Here is a 15779-nt window from a genome sequence, read left to right on the forward strand (position 1 = left end):
TGTTGTCAATGTAATAAAACTTGTTGAAAATGCAGATGTTAAATCTTCTCTGCTAGAGAGATTATGGAACTGCGGTAAAGACGGCGGTGACGTTTCTGAAGGGTTGAAATAAAGTTTTATTGGTTTTGTCAAATAGTCGGACAGCAGAGTGAAGCGAGAGTCTGCAGCTGTTTTATGATACATAAATATATTAAAAACATTATGGATAAAAGCTTTAATCATTATTATTATTATAGCTGGATCTATATTGGAGTTTGGAGGCTGATAACAGTATTGATATTTAGGATTTTAAAAAGAGTGGGACAATTTACGGTAGAAAATTAAGTCGTCAGTGTTCTCTGGTGGACTGTGTATTAATTGTTTTAATAATTTAGGGATGCATCTAACAAATATTTTCATTATCGATTAATCTATGGATTATTTTCTCGATTGATCGATTGTTTGCCAGAAAAACGGGAAAAATATTGATTGCTGTTTCCCAAAACGTCTTGTTTTGTCCACAACCCAAAGATATTCAGTTTACTGTCATTGAGGACTAAAGAAACCAGAAAATACTCATATTTAAGAAGCTGGAATCAGAAAACCTGGACGTTTTCTTCCTTAAAAAATGACTCAAAACGAGTCATTAATATATTAATATAATACTCTGTAGTCATTTTCCAAGCAAGAGTGAGGATTTACTGCTTTTCTTTGTGATATATGATAGTAGACTGAAAATCTTTAGGCTGTTGGACATTATAACACTATATTCTAACATTTCATAGATCCAGACAGTTACTTGATTTAATCACTAGTTGCAGCCCTAAAACTGTGTAATAGAGACGCTGTTTCTTAGCTTTAAAAACACCTTTTTCATAGTGGTTTCTGTTCTACTTCCTATTACTTATTTTTACACAGATATCGATTATATATCTGCGATGAACATCTCAGACTCTAATGAGTTCAGATCTGTTGATGCAGAATTCCTCATTTACATAAAACTGATCTCTTACATTTTAGTTTTTTTGTTAATGAGTAATTAAACGCTTATTTTACAAAATGCAGCTCTTATCTTTTATATGTGTAATATAATTTAATAACCAGCTATTAATTCATTACATCCCAGATAAAAGTAGACAGCAGTTATTTGTCTGCAGAGCTTCTAGCTGCTGTGGAGAAATGTAAAGCAGGCTGCTCCAAGGACACGTAGAAGCTAACATTTGCTAAAAATACAGCGACGCTGTGACGTCCTTGCAGGATTCACACACACACACACACACACACACAGACACACTCTCTCTCTCTCTCTCTCTCTCTCTTGCTGTAACATCCCAGAGAAGCTTCTGAGCTGCTCAAACAATAATCAGACGACACAAGGAACAGATCGGTGGTAAAAGTCAAAATTTATGAAGGGTTTCATTTCAAAACGAGGTTGAGCTCCTTCCTGGTGGAAACGGACGACAACCTGACACTGACAGAGGAAGACGAGCACATTACAGGTCACGGTGAAGCCTCTGAGTCATCCAGACGCCTTCGCTTAAAAAAAAAAAAAACAGCTCTGTTTCTGAAGCCGTAACCTGCTTTTGCTCCGAAATGTTCTCCCACATGTTCGAGGTGGAAGAGTCTTTTTTTTAAAAATTAATAGGCTGCGTAGTGTGGAGATGAAAGCATAAAAGCCTTCATGTATGCGTGTCGGGGGGGAGAATGAAGAGAGGGAGATGCTGAGCTGGTTTAATATTTGAAACCACTTGAGTTCGCTCTGTTGTCTCCACGTCATTTTCATAAACAACTGAACAGTAAAGGAAAACAGCTAAATCTCTTCTTCTTCTTCTTCTTCTTCTTCTGCTCTTTTTAACCCGGTTTACTGTTAGTCTGAAGATAGAACTGTCAGATGTTTGGAGTTTTTGCCTGAAAATATGATTTAAAACGGCAAATCGATTACGAAAATAGTTGCTAGGTCTAATGTGGACGAACTATAAGAAGAAGGAATGTGAAATACTAATCCTCCTCTCAGCCCGCTTTGACTTTTTATTCCAGTTTTTAATGGTTTCAAGCCTCAAATTCTTTCAGTCGAATTGCAGCAGAATCAAACACATGAATGAGAGGAATGTGGAGTTAATACCTCACTGCAGCTAAACCTTATTCTCATTATAATATCTGGATTTATTTCATTTTTCAAACATTGTCTTGTTGTTTTGTGTGTTTGGGAAAAAATTCCCTTCATCATTTTCAGTGTTTTTTTTTATCTGTTGTGTTCCTACTTTTATTCTATATCTCTAAATGACATCATATAGTTCCTAGATAGATTCCTAACCCTAAACTAAACCTAAACCCAATTCTAACCTTAAAACCATTTAAAACCTTTTAAAAAAAAGTCCTCTGAAGTAGTGAAATCTCCTCACTACAATGGCTTCAAATTGTAATAGGTCCTCACAAAGATATAAATGCCAGCGACACACACATAAATAAATGTTTAAAGCTGAGCAGGCAGGAGCTGTAGCAGGGAACACCTCTGTGCTTCATCTGACATGCTGCTGTAAACGTGAGAGCGGGGGTGGGGGATGGGAGGGGGGGTGGGTTACACGTTAGAGAAGCACTCTGTGTCAGTACTGCACATGTGCTCTCACACACGCTCTCCAATCAGCATCTTTTCCTGCTTCTGATTGATGGTGGCAGAACAGGAGAGCAGGCGGGGGCGGGGGGGGGTGATTACCTGAGCTTCACCGCTGCCCGACTCACTCACCTGAAACACTTAACACACGCCGTATATGTGATCACACTACATTCAAGTATTTTTTTAAGTTACTGGGAAGTAATGACACAAAACGAACACAGCAGAGATGTCAAATAAAAAAACATTGAAGAGTGAAATGTTCTGTAATCATTATTTAATGACTTTTTCTTTTCTTAAAACTACATGGAGAGTTTTATCTCAAGACAGTTGGATATTCCTGAATATAAATCTTTTATAGTCCTTTTTTTATGGTCAGGAAATGGCAAACATTACCTGCTGTTTCTTTTTTTAAAGTTAACTTTACAAGGAGAATAAAATGACTGTTATGTGCCCTTTAATAAAGTTATTGTTTTGTTTTTATTCAAAACGGTCTTTAGAACATATTTTAGAAGTTTTGTTAAAATGTCAGATGCATCATTTTGAATCTCTGGTTTGTGTTTGTCCAGATGTGATGGTGGGGATGGGATACAACCTGGAGAAGATCCAGGACTCTCTGGCCAAGATGAAGTATGACGAGATCACAGCCACCTACCTGCTGCTGGGCAGGAAGGCCTCTGAGGTACAAACAGCTGATCTAGTGTCTGGATTTCCTCATTTCCTGTCTGTTAATCATTCTGTAGTTTACAGAAGGTCAATGTAATTGGCATCTGGATGGAAACTTGGCTTCTGTCTGTCTCATGAAGTTTTGGTTCATCACGTCTTGTGGACAGAAGTGACCAGAGCGTCAGAGAGAGACAAACTTAATCCAATTAAATTTAGTCTGATGTTGATGGTTCTTGATTTTCAGCATTCATTACAGTGTCAGTAATCTGAAAGTTGATTATTTACTGTTTGTCTCCCAGTTGGAGCCCAGCGAGTCGGCCTCCAGCAGCAACCTGTCTCTGGCCAAACCCAGACCCAACAGCGAGCTCAACGGCCAGTCGCCCTCCCACCTCAAAGTCCAGAGGAGCGTCTCCTCCAACCACAAACAGAGACGTTACAGTGAACAAGGTGAGGAGGCCTCAACCAGGTCTTCCAGATTCTTCTTCAGTCCAATTAATAGTTGCAGATTAATCTATTAATCTATTAATCGTTGCAGTTTAGTTTGATTAGAGATTTGACTGACAGCACTGGCAACAAAAGCAAACAACTGTCATCACATTTTGATTCAAATATTGTTGAATCCTGGTTGGTGCACAGAAATATATGACATCACGTTTTTCCTACTGAGCCCCGCCCATTTCAAACCAGTCACAAACCAGTCAAGAGCGCTTTATGAAACTAAAAAAATAGTGAAAGCTCTTATGTGAAATAACCAAAAACTGTTGTAACTTCAGCAGAAAAATCTGGTGTTAATGTTGGATTCATTTCTTACCGCAAGACGCGGATCAAGAAAACTGGTTTCAGGGTCTTTTAAAATGGTTTTACTGGTTTATATTGAATGTGGTTATTTTTTTATTTCACATTGTGAGCAGTTATTTTCTCTTTTGTAACAACACAGAAGAGTCTGTTGTGCTTTTCTGTATAAAGGTTGGTTTTTGTGAGTAGCTTGTTGATAAAAGCAGTGAAATCAAACCAGTCACTTCACCTTTGGCTTGTTTGCACAGCTCAGTGATGTAATGCTTCGTCAGTGACCTCGGTTTGTTCCTCTTCCTCTCAGATCTGCAGCTTAAAGAGCTTCACTTAAACCTTTTTAAACTCTCACACGCCTCTTCACAAGTATTATCCGCGGTACATTTATAGAATATCATGCTATTTTCAGGGTTTTTTTCTGTATTTTTTTGCACTGCAACTGTAATATTTTGGTAAATAAGTTTCTACTTTTTAGACCTCACTCACAAAGTTTCACTAAATGACACATGTAGGGCTGCAACAAATGATTTTATTCACTGTTAGTTAAGCTGCTGATTATTTTATTGATTTAACAATTAATTAAAACGTCAGAAAATAGTTTTAAAATTCTCCTCACAGTATCCCTTAGCCCAAGTTAACATACTCATACTTGAATCACATTTGAGAAGCTGAAACTGGACTGTTGTTGAAAATGAGGCCTCAGGTTTATTATTTTGCATGAAAACAGACTTATACAGACAGATACAGACAATACCAAAATGTGCTGATGATGTAGGTCGTCTCATTTCATATAAAAGCCATGAAATTAAAGAAAGTCCGCGTCTCGTCTCTCTCTCTGTAGTCGGTCAGAACGTCCCTCCTGGGATGGCTCATCCGAAGAGGAGTCAGACCACCACAGCGGAGAACAGCGCCAAGGAGGAAGGTGGAGTCCAGCTCCGTAAACCCAGCACCCCGGGGAGCCGCGGCGCTCCACCTGCCAGCCCTCTGTTGGGCAACGCCAACAACCCCAACAAGGCCGACATCCCTGACCGCAGGAAAGGCGCCACCACCGGCCCGAGCGTGAGTCTCTTCATCACTTACAACATAAAAAACACACTCTACGCTCATCTGTCGACAGCTGGATGATCTCCTGATGGTTTTTACTAAGTAGTTTGAATAGTTTTTTGGAAAATAAGTTCATTTTCTCCATTAATCGATTAGTCGTTCGGTCTATAAAATGCCCAAAAATGGTGCAAGTCAGTTTACTATCACAGAAGAATAAATAAACCAGAAAATACTCACATTTGAGAAGCTAGAATCATAAAATTTGGGACATTTTCTCTTAAAAATGACTGAAAATGATCATAATGAATCATCAGAATAGTTGGCAATTCATTTTCTGTTAATCAACTAATCAATTAATTGACTGTCGTTCCAGCTCTGGTCCAAAAGTAACAAAATCCAACAAACAAACACACAAAACATGCTAGCTGTTTCCCCCTGTTTACAGTCTTTGTGCTAAGCTAAGTGTTAGCTTACCAAACAGACATGAGAGTGTTACTGAAACTCTCTCCTTTATAACATGTTGTTTGTATTAATATAGTAACACAAACACTTGTTTCTCTCTCTCTGCAGAATAACACTGCGTCAGCAGGCATGACCAGGAGGAACACGTACGTCTGCAGCGACAGGAACAACACGGACCGCCTCTCCGTCATTCCCAACGGGAAGGAGAACAGGTGAGACCAGGACGTTCACTGCCTTTGACCTGTTTTCCTCTCAAAAAAAAAACATGAAATCTGTGTCAGTACAAACAGAAAGCAGAAGGTTTCAGATGGTTCCACTTTACCGTGGGGTCAGTGAAGTCCAGTGGAAACTAACTGTTTAATGGTTATATTTTGTTACTTTTTGGAAATGGCTTTAATGAGATTATTGAGCTAGCTCATATTTGTGGAACCTGTTAGGGAAGTCAGTATGTATTTTTTTTTTTTTTAGATTTAACCACAGGTCAGTGTTGTCCGTCGCCAGTATTGTGGTCTAAATGCTGTTTTTAGAGCTTCTTCCACCCGACAAGAATGCAAAAATCCTCATTAAGAACACAAACATGGTCAAAGTCGAGGATTGTAAATATGCATATTGGTAGGCTCGGTACAGAAATATCAATGTCAGCCTTCCAAACCCAAACTGGTTGAACTCCAGTGAAGTGTTTGAGTCCATATTGTCCTTTTTTATTATTGGAAGAAAAGCCAGATTCTTAGAAAAGGTTTTCATTCCTTCATTTTCTTTCTTTCTATTCCTTCTTTCTTGTATTTACTTTCCCTTTTTCTCATCATCTTATTTTTCATTTCTGCCTGTGTGTGTTTGTGAATTGGGTGGGGGGGGTGGGGGGGGTTTGTTTTCATTGTGGCATGACCAGCATGACTGAGATGGCTTGTGCCACTAGCCCCTCCTCTGCCTTTGCGGCCGCTGCGTTCGGTGCCTCGTCCAGTTCGGTGCGGCTGAGGTATCAAACCGTCGGCCCTTTGTACGCTTGCCAGGCAGGCTGGGCCACGCTGCCCCACTCCTACTACGCTCTGGACTACTGCACGCCCAAGTAAGACGACAGGGCCTCCAACCCCCCACCCCCCCGTCTGTCTCCTGTCTCATGTCTCCGCCACTGTTTGGCCCCCCCCTCGCTAACCCACACATCCAGCCAGCTTCACACTCTGTAACACCCCCGACTAAACCATGGACTTCATTCCCTGCAAAGAACAGTAAGGAAAGTGTGCGTCCAACTTGTTTTTTTGGTGCCAACGTCTGAAATTAAGGCTCATCAGCCGAGAGCTGGTAAAAGACAAGATTTTACGTGTTAATAATTTATTAAATCAGACAGAAATTCATATATATTTCATCAAATTTCAGAGTTACAGCTTAACAATTAATTGTTTTTATATCAAAAGAGTACAATTTCAACAACACAAGAGCTGCGACTTTTAATTATAACTCACATAATAAACCGCATCTTTAAAAAGCTGTAGATAATTAAGTTTAAGCAGTGGAGTGTTGATTTCAGCGCCATAATGACGACTTTCAGCAGCAGATTAACTCAGCCGGCCTAATTAACGTTAATTCTGTTAGTTGGCAAAACAAGAAAAAAATGAACTTACTGGCTGTTGTCTGGTGAAAGCTCTCTGCATGTCTGTGTCTCGGCCAAAAATGGTTTTTATCAGAGACGACAAAACACTCGAGTGTGGCATGAGAGCAGCTTTCAAACCGTCTCTAAAACATCGATGACTCTAGACACTGAAGTCTTAGCGCTCAGTGTTTCAGTGCTACTGATTTGTGAAGTAGCGTATCTATCAACCAATAAGAACTCTGAATACAGAGTTAGGCTTTTGCTTTAGTTTCATATGAACACAGTCAGAGAATAGATGATGGTCAGAAGAAGAAAACAGTTAAGACAAAGACATATTTTCCAAGTTCTGATCTGTGTGAATTGTTCCATTATCTCTTAGTATAAAACATGTAAAGTTGCCAAATATATTTCAAAAATATTAATGCGACTGTTTTTATGTCAAAATGCCTCTTTTCTCTTCCTGGAAAATGTATTTTTATTGACTCATTTGGAAGTTTTTACTTAACTTTATCCAGTCAAATGCGGTTCGAGGCGACTTTCTATCCCTGCTGTCATATAAAGAAGCTCTCGACCGTTAACTTGAAGGTCGTAGCGACTAACAGCAGTACGTGGTACGAGTCTAATTTATTAATTCCTCCTTTGTCGTCCTCCTCTTGATCTAACTTCTAGGATTTGATTCAAATCCCTATTTTAACTAGATTTTGAAATGCGTCTCATTACTGAAGATAACTGAGATTTTACCTGCGCTCGGCACATGATGGGTGTTGATTTAGACGCTGATAAAAGTGGAGGCACAAGTCGGGGGGAGGGGGGGAAAAATATATATCCACACACTGGAGCTACGTTTTGACGAACGAGGTCTTAAACTCTGTGTGATAATATTTTTCCGTGTTTGCATCATCCCTCCGCCAGCCAGAAACCGGAGGGACCCTCTTGGCTCCGCTGCAGACATTTGCAATAACAAACTCTCACAGTTCTGCTCCTGATCTCTCTCTCCTCCATCCTCTTCTGTCAACTTTATAAACCCCCCCCCGATCTTCTCCGTCTGGGTCCCTTCACTTGTTCGTCTACGACACGATGGCCGAGCCCCCCCCCCCCACGCTCTCCCAACACCCTCAGACCATCGTCTGTTTTTGTTTAGACGCTAACCGATCAGGGGGCACGACTCACTCTTCTCATTGTACACGATAAGAGCTTAGAGCTTGACGTCCAGGGTGGGAAATTTGTCTTCACTTTTCACAGTCTGTCCTTTTTGCCAAAATTCTCTCACTTTTTTTATTTTTAGATGTTTGGTCCTGTATCCACACTTGAAGCCCATTTTCACTACAGGAGCTTTTTCCAGGAGCCTGTTTTAGGAACTGTCAGACTTTACTGGTTTCAGACAGAACAACTGGGGTCAACATTTAGTGCCTTAGCTTGACCCCAACCCCCCAAAAAGTCCCTCTTCTGATCACACGGGAACTATCAGAGCTGAAAGTAGCTGATGAAACATAAAACTTGCAGCTGCAACAACTTGTAACTGGACATTTCTTGTACTGTAACGAGAAGTTAATCTTAATCTAATTGTTTCATCGCTGTTTTATGTTGTGAAGCAAAACTAAACGACCATCAATCACTCAGCAGATCGTCTACTTCAGAGCAGGTTTCAGTCAACGTTTCTACTCCGTTCCAACGGTTGTGCAACAAAAAACACAAGACGACTGTATTGTTTCCTTCAGTGTGGAAACTGAGTCTCAAACAATGCCGTTGTTTTTTTTAATCCGTTATCGAAATAAAAAATCTAATCTGCACATTTCTTCAGATGCTGTGGAAACACAAACAAGACTTTCAAAACTGTGTTTATTGACTTTTTGTTCATTTCAAATAAACATTACACTCATAAACAGTTATGAAGAAACCCTCCCTCATTATATCTTTCTCAATAACATTCTCTAAAATTCTCAGTAAAACAAGAAACTATAAGAAGCATGATATTAAATAAAATAACTTAACAGTTACAAAGGGAAGGAATGAGTAGATAAAAGAAACAAAACATACATATACACAAGTAAAATATTTTATTAATAAATGTAAAAACTAATAAATTAAAATGACATATGTACAATTCCTCCCAACCATGTTACTTTACCTCAGCAGAGTTACAAGACATGTCCTTAATCCATTGATTACGACCAGATCTCCTTCATTTTACTGCAGTTTCACATTTTCAGCAGATAGAAATGAATTAGTTTGCATTTATTGGGAAATCTTCAGGTTATTTCTGTACATGTAATAAATCTTAACTTCAACAGGAACAAGACTTTCTACACAAGGGACTTTTTCTTCTTGCTTCAGCTCCTGATTTACTTCCTGTGGCTCTTCGGTCTATAAAACTAGTTGAAGAGAGGGCACTTAATGTCAAGATGGAAACATTTTAAATCAGAGGACTTTTGCTTTTCATCCACCACTTCAATTTCCTACCCTGCTGACGTCTAACCTGCAAGATTCATTGACTTTAAACTCATGTCAACACCAGAAATCCATGTAGGAATAGCAACACTCGGCCATCTTGAAGATAAGGAGGGAAAATGTGATGCAACTGTTATAAAGGTTTTTCCACTGCAGTGATACATTTGTGTTCCCGTGGTTACTGAGGTGACCTTTGACCTTCACTGTAAACACTGAACAGGTTTGGTTGGTTTATTTTGGAGAGAGAGATGAATGAAATAGTTTTTGGAAAGTGTGTCGGGAGCGCTGACGTATCGACTGCAGTGGAAAAACGTTACTGTTGTGATCTTCAAACCTTACATGATAGTAACTGTTTCCTCTGCTCTTCCTCCTCCGTCCGCCTCAGCAGCGTCGCTGTGTCGCCCGGCGGCCAGAGGAACCCCGTGGCGTCCACCCACAGCATCGCCAACGCCACCACGCCCGACAGACTGCGCTTCCCGCGAGGCACCGCCAGCCGCAGCACCTTCCACGGGGGCCAGCTGAGAGACCGCCGCACCGCCACGTACAACGGCCCGCCGGCCTCCCCCACCCTATCCCACGACGCCACCCCGCTCTCCCAAACCCGCAGCCGTGGAACCAGCAACCTTTTCTCCAAACTCACCTCCAAACTCACCCGCAGGTAGGTGACGAAACACCTTAAAAAAAAAAAAACAAACGCCTCAGGTCAGGCTTCAGTGAAGATCCGAACGGGTTGGGGTTTATCTCTTTCTCTTCAGTCAGCTTAAAGCTTAAATTCTAGGCTAAAATATTTGACTTTTTCACCACTTCTGAGTTGCTAAACGTCGAGGCGAACCCTCCTCCTGACTGAAATAGAAAGCGGATAGACTCCAGCCCGGCTCTGTACAGTATAATCTCCTGTCACTCTTGTCTGTTCGAATTAGAAGCCAATCAACACAGTGCCTTGTAGAATTAGGATGATTAATTACATGCTGGGGGAACACTGCACTGTCCTGTACGATGTGATTTATTCTTAAGTCTAAATTGTTTATCTGTCGCTGCCTGGTTGCCTGCCAGAGAAACCGAAACCACTCTGAATTAACCACAAGTTGACCTGTTTTTAACGAGATTCATTATAACGGTTGAGGCTGTTTTTACCGTCCAGGAACCGGGCCGTAACCAGTTCCTGGACCGTAACACGACAGATCATCTCAGACAAGTTCTGTGATTCATTAAAGATGTTTGCTGATCAATTTGAATAGATCTTTTCACACAGAACATATGTTAGAAATTCTTCTGCAATTAAACCTCAAGTTTGTCGTCTTTGATCTAAATCAAAGCAGAAACTTTACATTTTTAATCCGGTCCGACTCTCCGATCACATACAGTGTTTGTAGAAAGAAGTCAGTTTATGGAAGCTGTTCTGTTGGTTTACTTTAAGAGGAGTAAACATGAAGCCATTCGAGCTGACAGGTAACTCATTTATAGAGTCGTGAAGTGGAAGGAGATATTTCGCCATTCTGGAAGTAAACATCCCGTTGATCTTCCCATAAACGGCGTTACATGACTCACAGTCGGAGCTCCTCTACGGCTCGGATCGGCACGATGTTCTCCTGAAAATATCCGGGTTTGAAAGTCGAAGGCACAAGTCTGTACTTAAAAATATCAGGGTAGACGTTAACTATGATTTAAAAGATTAAAGTCCAGTCACATGCGCAGCTAACAGCTGACAGAAGCTGAAGATTTTACAGATTTTAATTTCTTAGTTTACAAATGCAGCAATGAAGAACTGACTTCATCTCCATAGCAACGGCAGCCGAGGCTCATGGGTATTGTAGTATTTTTTAGCCGCCCACCAAACCAAAATCACTGACAAAACATGATTCTCAGGAACAAAGTTGAAATAATTCAAACTGGTGGTCGTAATATAAACCTACAGGAGTGTTAAATTATCAGGGAGAGTCCTGAGTTTCTATGTTCAATAATAATGAAAACATTATAGAAAAAAGACTGTTTTTCTTTAGCAAATACAATCTAATATTAAATGTTAAATACACCAAAAGTTTGCAATTTGAAGAAGGGTAAGTTTTATATCACTAGAGCTGCAATTTTAATCATAATTTGCATAATTAACAGCTGATGAGCTGTAAAAAGTGAAAGCTGAAGTTGTGACTTTGATTTTTTTTATCAGTCATGATGCCAACTTTTGCCCGCAGATTCACTCAGCTGTTGCTAATTAATGTTAATTCTGCCAGTTGGGGAAATAACAAAAAGAAATCTTGGCCGGCTGTACGTTAACTCAAAGAACGGCTGCGCTCTTAGCAGAAGCTAAAGATCACAATGTCGAGATAAAAGATTTACAATCTACCGTTAATCAGTTTGTTTTTAATATCTGGGTCACTTTTGAGTGAAATCGGTCGCCGTGTTTTATTTACAACTGCAACAAGGAAGCATTTTAAATTAATTACCGCTCTGATTAGTGCCTTTGACTGGTTTCATCTCCATAGCAACGGCGACCGAGGCTGGTGGTCAAAATATAAACCTAAAGGATCGTTGAAAGAAAAAAAAAATGAAACGGGGGGGGGGAAACCAGAACGGAGAAAAACACTTCCTGATCCAACGGCCGCCTCACGCTTCACGACTCTATTGGACAGTTTTGGTGACGCCATCCTGCATCATTGTGGGGAAATTCTGATCACTTTTTACTTCACTGGGACTCCTGTTTTTATTTATCTTCTCATATTAAAAAGAGCTCATGAAGAAATAAGAAGGAATTTCCCCACGTGGGTGTTTATGTGGAGCTGATGATGCGAGATGACATCACCAAAACTGTCACCTGTCTGTCCAGATCATCGTAATGTTCACTCCTCTCGGTATGTTTGTAATAAGTCAGTGTGAACATGAAACGTACCGTTCTCTCAGAAGTTTAGTGGAAGTTTTAGAACATTTCTTACTCAGAAAATTGAATATTTTATGGCCGTGTCCCAGTAAAAAACTTATGAATGAATTTATAGCCATATTCAATAAAAGAAAAGACATTTTCTCGGCATGAAAAAGGCTGTAAAAGCGGCAGCCAGGCCAGCGACATCACTCCTGCAATGACTGACCTAAAATGAGGAATTGAAATCATTTGATAATCAATGAAAAAGAAAAAAAAAAAAAAAAGAATCTTCCTCTCCACAGCTGATGATTCCAATCACCCCATTTTTGTTCACTCATTCAGATTATCTCATATCCCCCCCTTCCCCCTCCTTTCACTTCTCCTTCACCATTTTCACTGTTTCTTTGTCTGATTCTGTTGTAGAAACATGTCATTCAGGTTTACCAAAAGGTAGGACTCTTGTACTGCCTTTCGCTCTGTGCCAAAAAAATAACGAAAAAAAAACAAATCTCACTGAAACTGAAACTCTCCAGACGCGTGGGGCTGCTGGCACTGAACTAACACACCGCTTAGCAGAATAAAAAAAACTCTCTCTGGGTACATTTACACACACAATCAGATTACTGTGATCAGATTTTAAGATTCACAAAGTGACGAGAGCCGAGTTAACATGATCTAATTTGTCGATACTTTTATTAAAGGAATAGTTTTGACGTTTTTTGGCATTTTCTGTCTTGCTAAGAGTTAGATGAGAAGATTGATAACTCAAATGTCTGTACGGTAAGTATGAAGCTACAGCTAGCAGCTAGCTAGCTTAGCTTAGCATAAAGACTGGAAACAGAGGGAAACGGCTAGCTTGGCTGTGTGTAAAAGTTGCAAAATCCGCCTACAAGCACTTCTAACGCCACATGAAATTGGTTAATTGTTGTTTATAGAGCCAAAGTGAAACAGGAATTTCCAGAAACCTTCATTAAAAATCACATTAACATTTGTAACTATGCTAATAACTAAAAATTCAGCCTTGAAACAAAACCTTTCTCAACAGAATATCATGTGGCTCACTTCATATGTTTAGATAAGGAAGGTAGTTTTCTGAAAAACAATCTCATAGCTTGTTTATTCAATATTCACATTGTCTAACTTTGTTAAAATAAAGGTTTAAATTGATTGCTGCTGCTGTAGTGGGGAGTAAACTCCGGGATCACGCTTCATTTTTTCAGAAAGATGAATGAAAAACACTAAATGAGACATTTAAGTTACAGAAGCTACCATCTGTTTTTGTACAGATTTGAAAAACAAGACAAAGTGTGAATTTGTGAGCTTTAAAAGTGCTGGTAGGCATATTTTTTTTTAAACCTTTGGACAGAGCCAGGCTAGCTGTTTTCCCCTCTATTTCCAGTTTTTATGCTAAGCTAAGCTAAGCTAACGGTCTCCTGACTCCAGCTCATATTTACCGCACAGACCTGAGAGTGATTTCAATCTTCACATCTAACTTTTGGCGAGAAAGTGAATAAACATATTTCAAAAATGTTGAACTATTCCTTTAAGATGAATGTAACACAATAAGAAAGAAATTTTCCCCATAAGACAATGTTTGTTTTAAGGTTAATTGAAGAAGACGCTACTGCAAAGCTTATAAATGATGGTTTAGTCTGAGTTCTGCATTAATCAGGTTGAACTTGTGTGTGAGTGTAAATGTACTCAGCGTGGCTGTGGTTGGTCTGAGTGGATAAAGGCTGATTGGGAGAGCAGACCGGACTCCTTGAACAATCAGTCGATTAACCAACAGCAACAACAAAGCAGCTTGCCACTAATCAATCGCCAATGCATGCATGGGGTTTGCTTCTTACAGCTGCCATTGATTGTGGTTTGTGTTTTTTTTTTTTTGTTTTGTTTTGTTTTTTTTCACCACAAATGATTGTTGTTAACGACTGAATTCTCTCTCTGTTGTTGAAACTGCACATTTTAGACGGTGCCTTAAACATTATTCTGCTGCATTATTCACCATAAAACACTTTTTTTTTATTGTTGTTGTTGTTTTTTTTTTTACTCTCTCTGGCTCAGAAGTGATTTCTCGGGCCTGTCAGAGCAGAAAGAAATCACCCAGAAAGAGAATTTTCCTGTTTTCATAAAGAGCTTAAAAAGCAGATGTGTGTGTTCTTTAGATTGACGTGTTTGTGTAGGTTGATCTATCCAGTCGGGGGGAGGGGGGGGGGTATATGTTTCGTTGTGCTTTTGCTTCCAACTTATTTATTTAAGTTGGAAGTTAATATGTTTTGAAAGGTCTGTCGGTCGATTCTTTACTTCATTTTGCAGTTGTTGTTTTTATTTTTCCTTCGTCTTTGGGAACGGTTGGACCGGATTTCTTGTGTGTTTCAGTGAATAATTTTCTGAAAAACGAGAGACGACAGCAAAGACGCAAAACAGCGTGAAGCTTCAGTTAAAAAGTCCCATCAGAATTGAAAACACATCGTGTAACTCCTCTCTAGTACATCAGACTTTATTCTTCAAACCCTCTTTTCCTCCTTCAGGCTGTTGTCAGAGGTCGTTTCTGGGCTCCTTGTATACAGTCGATTGATAAGTCATGTGACATGTTGTAGATCATCATATGTGCAGATTATACAAAACAACCTCACCGTCATCCTTTTTTTCCAAAATGTAATAAACATTTATGCCTATTGGCTACAGAAATTAAGGACAGACATATAAATCACCAAAAAAACATAATAAATTGGTTGTTTTTTTATAGAACACTGGAAAAGTTTGCAATGTCATAACGATGCAATCATATCTTGTCTAATTCTAGTTTAATGTATTAAAAATCTTGGTCTAAAAAAAAAATCACAATTAGATATTTTCTCTGTAATTTTCATCCATCAGTGGATAAAAAGGCAAATTCTGGACTCTTTCAACCTCCGTATTTCCAAAAAAAAACATAAACAAATCTTATTTTTTATGGATAACCGTAATAAATTTCAAAGTCAGTCTGTGGTTGACTTTTACTGTCCCTCAAGTCAGTTCCCTTTTGTTCTCTCAACAAAACTTGAATCCAGTTGAATCCACAAAAACAAAATCCTAATTTTGCTCTCAGTTTTGTAAAGTGCCAAATTTAGAAATCCAGAACTCCTTAGAACAACTTCTCTGAATCTCTCATTTCATGGAAAAATATAACCTTTTAAAAACATTTAGCACATTAGGACTTGTGGTTTCCTGTGGTTGCTCAAAGGAGTCTGTTCAGTCTCAGTTCATTTCTCTCCCTAATGGGTTCAGGGTTGGAAAAGAAGGCTGTAAAACTGATCTGTGATCAGGCCTGGACACCAATATAAAACTTTCAC

At 39.3% G+C, this 15779-nt stretch overlaps 1 protein-coding gene across 18 annotated transcripts in view; it reads left to right on the forward strand.

Moving 5' to 3' along the window:
* mark3a (MAP/microtubule affinity-regulating kinase 3a) overlaps positions 1-15779 on the forward strand; it is a 61850-nt gene that overhangs the window by 36929 nt on the left and 9142 nt on the right. For 9 of the 18 annotated variants that reach the window (XR_010931805.1, XM_067613899.1, XM_067613884.1 and 6 more), the window contains 6 exons: positions 3160-3272; positions 3556-3703; positions 4887-5104; positions 5660-5763; positions 9973-10245; positions 12868-12894. Coding sequence is in view for 17 of the 18 variants with exons in the window: in XM_067613899.1 (XP_067470000.1) it covers positions 3160-3272; positions 3556-3703; positions 4887-5104; positions 5660-5763; positions 9973-10245; positions 12868-12894 (883 nt within the window). In the remaining variant the exon portion in view is untranslated. The remainder of the gene's footprint in view (positions 1-3159; positions 3273-3555; positions 3704-4886; positions 5105-5659; positions 5764-9972; positions 10246-12867; positions 12895-15779) is intronic. The other 9 variants (XM_067613900.1, XM_067613890.1, XM_067613901.1 and 6 more) reach the window with 3 other exon arrangements.

This window comes from Thunnus thynnus, chromosome 16 (genome assembly GCF_963924715.1).
Source record: "Thunnus thynnus chromosome 16, fThuThy2.1, whole genome shotgun sequence".
Taxonomy (NCBI): Eukaryota; Metazoa; Chordata; class Actinopteri; order Scombriformes; family Scombridae; genus Thunnus; species Thunnus thynnus.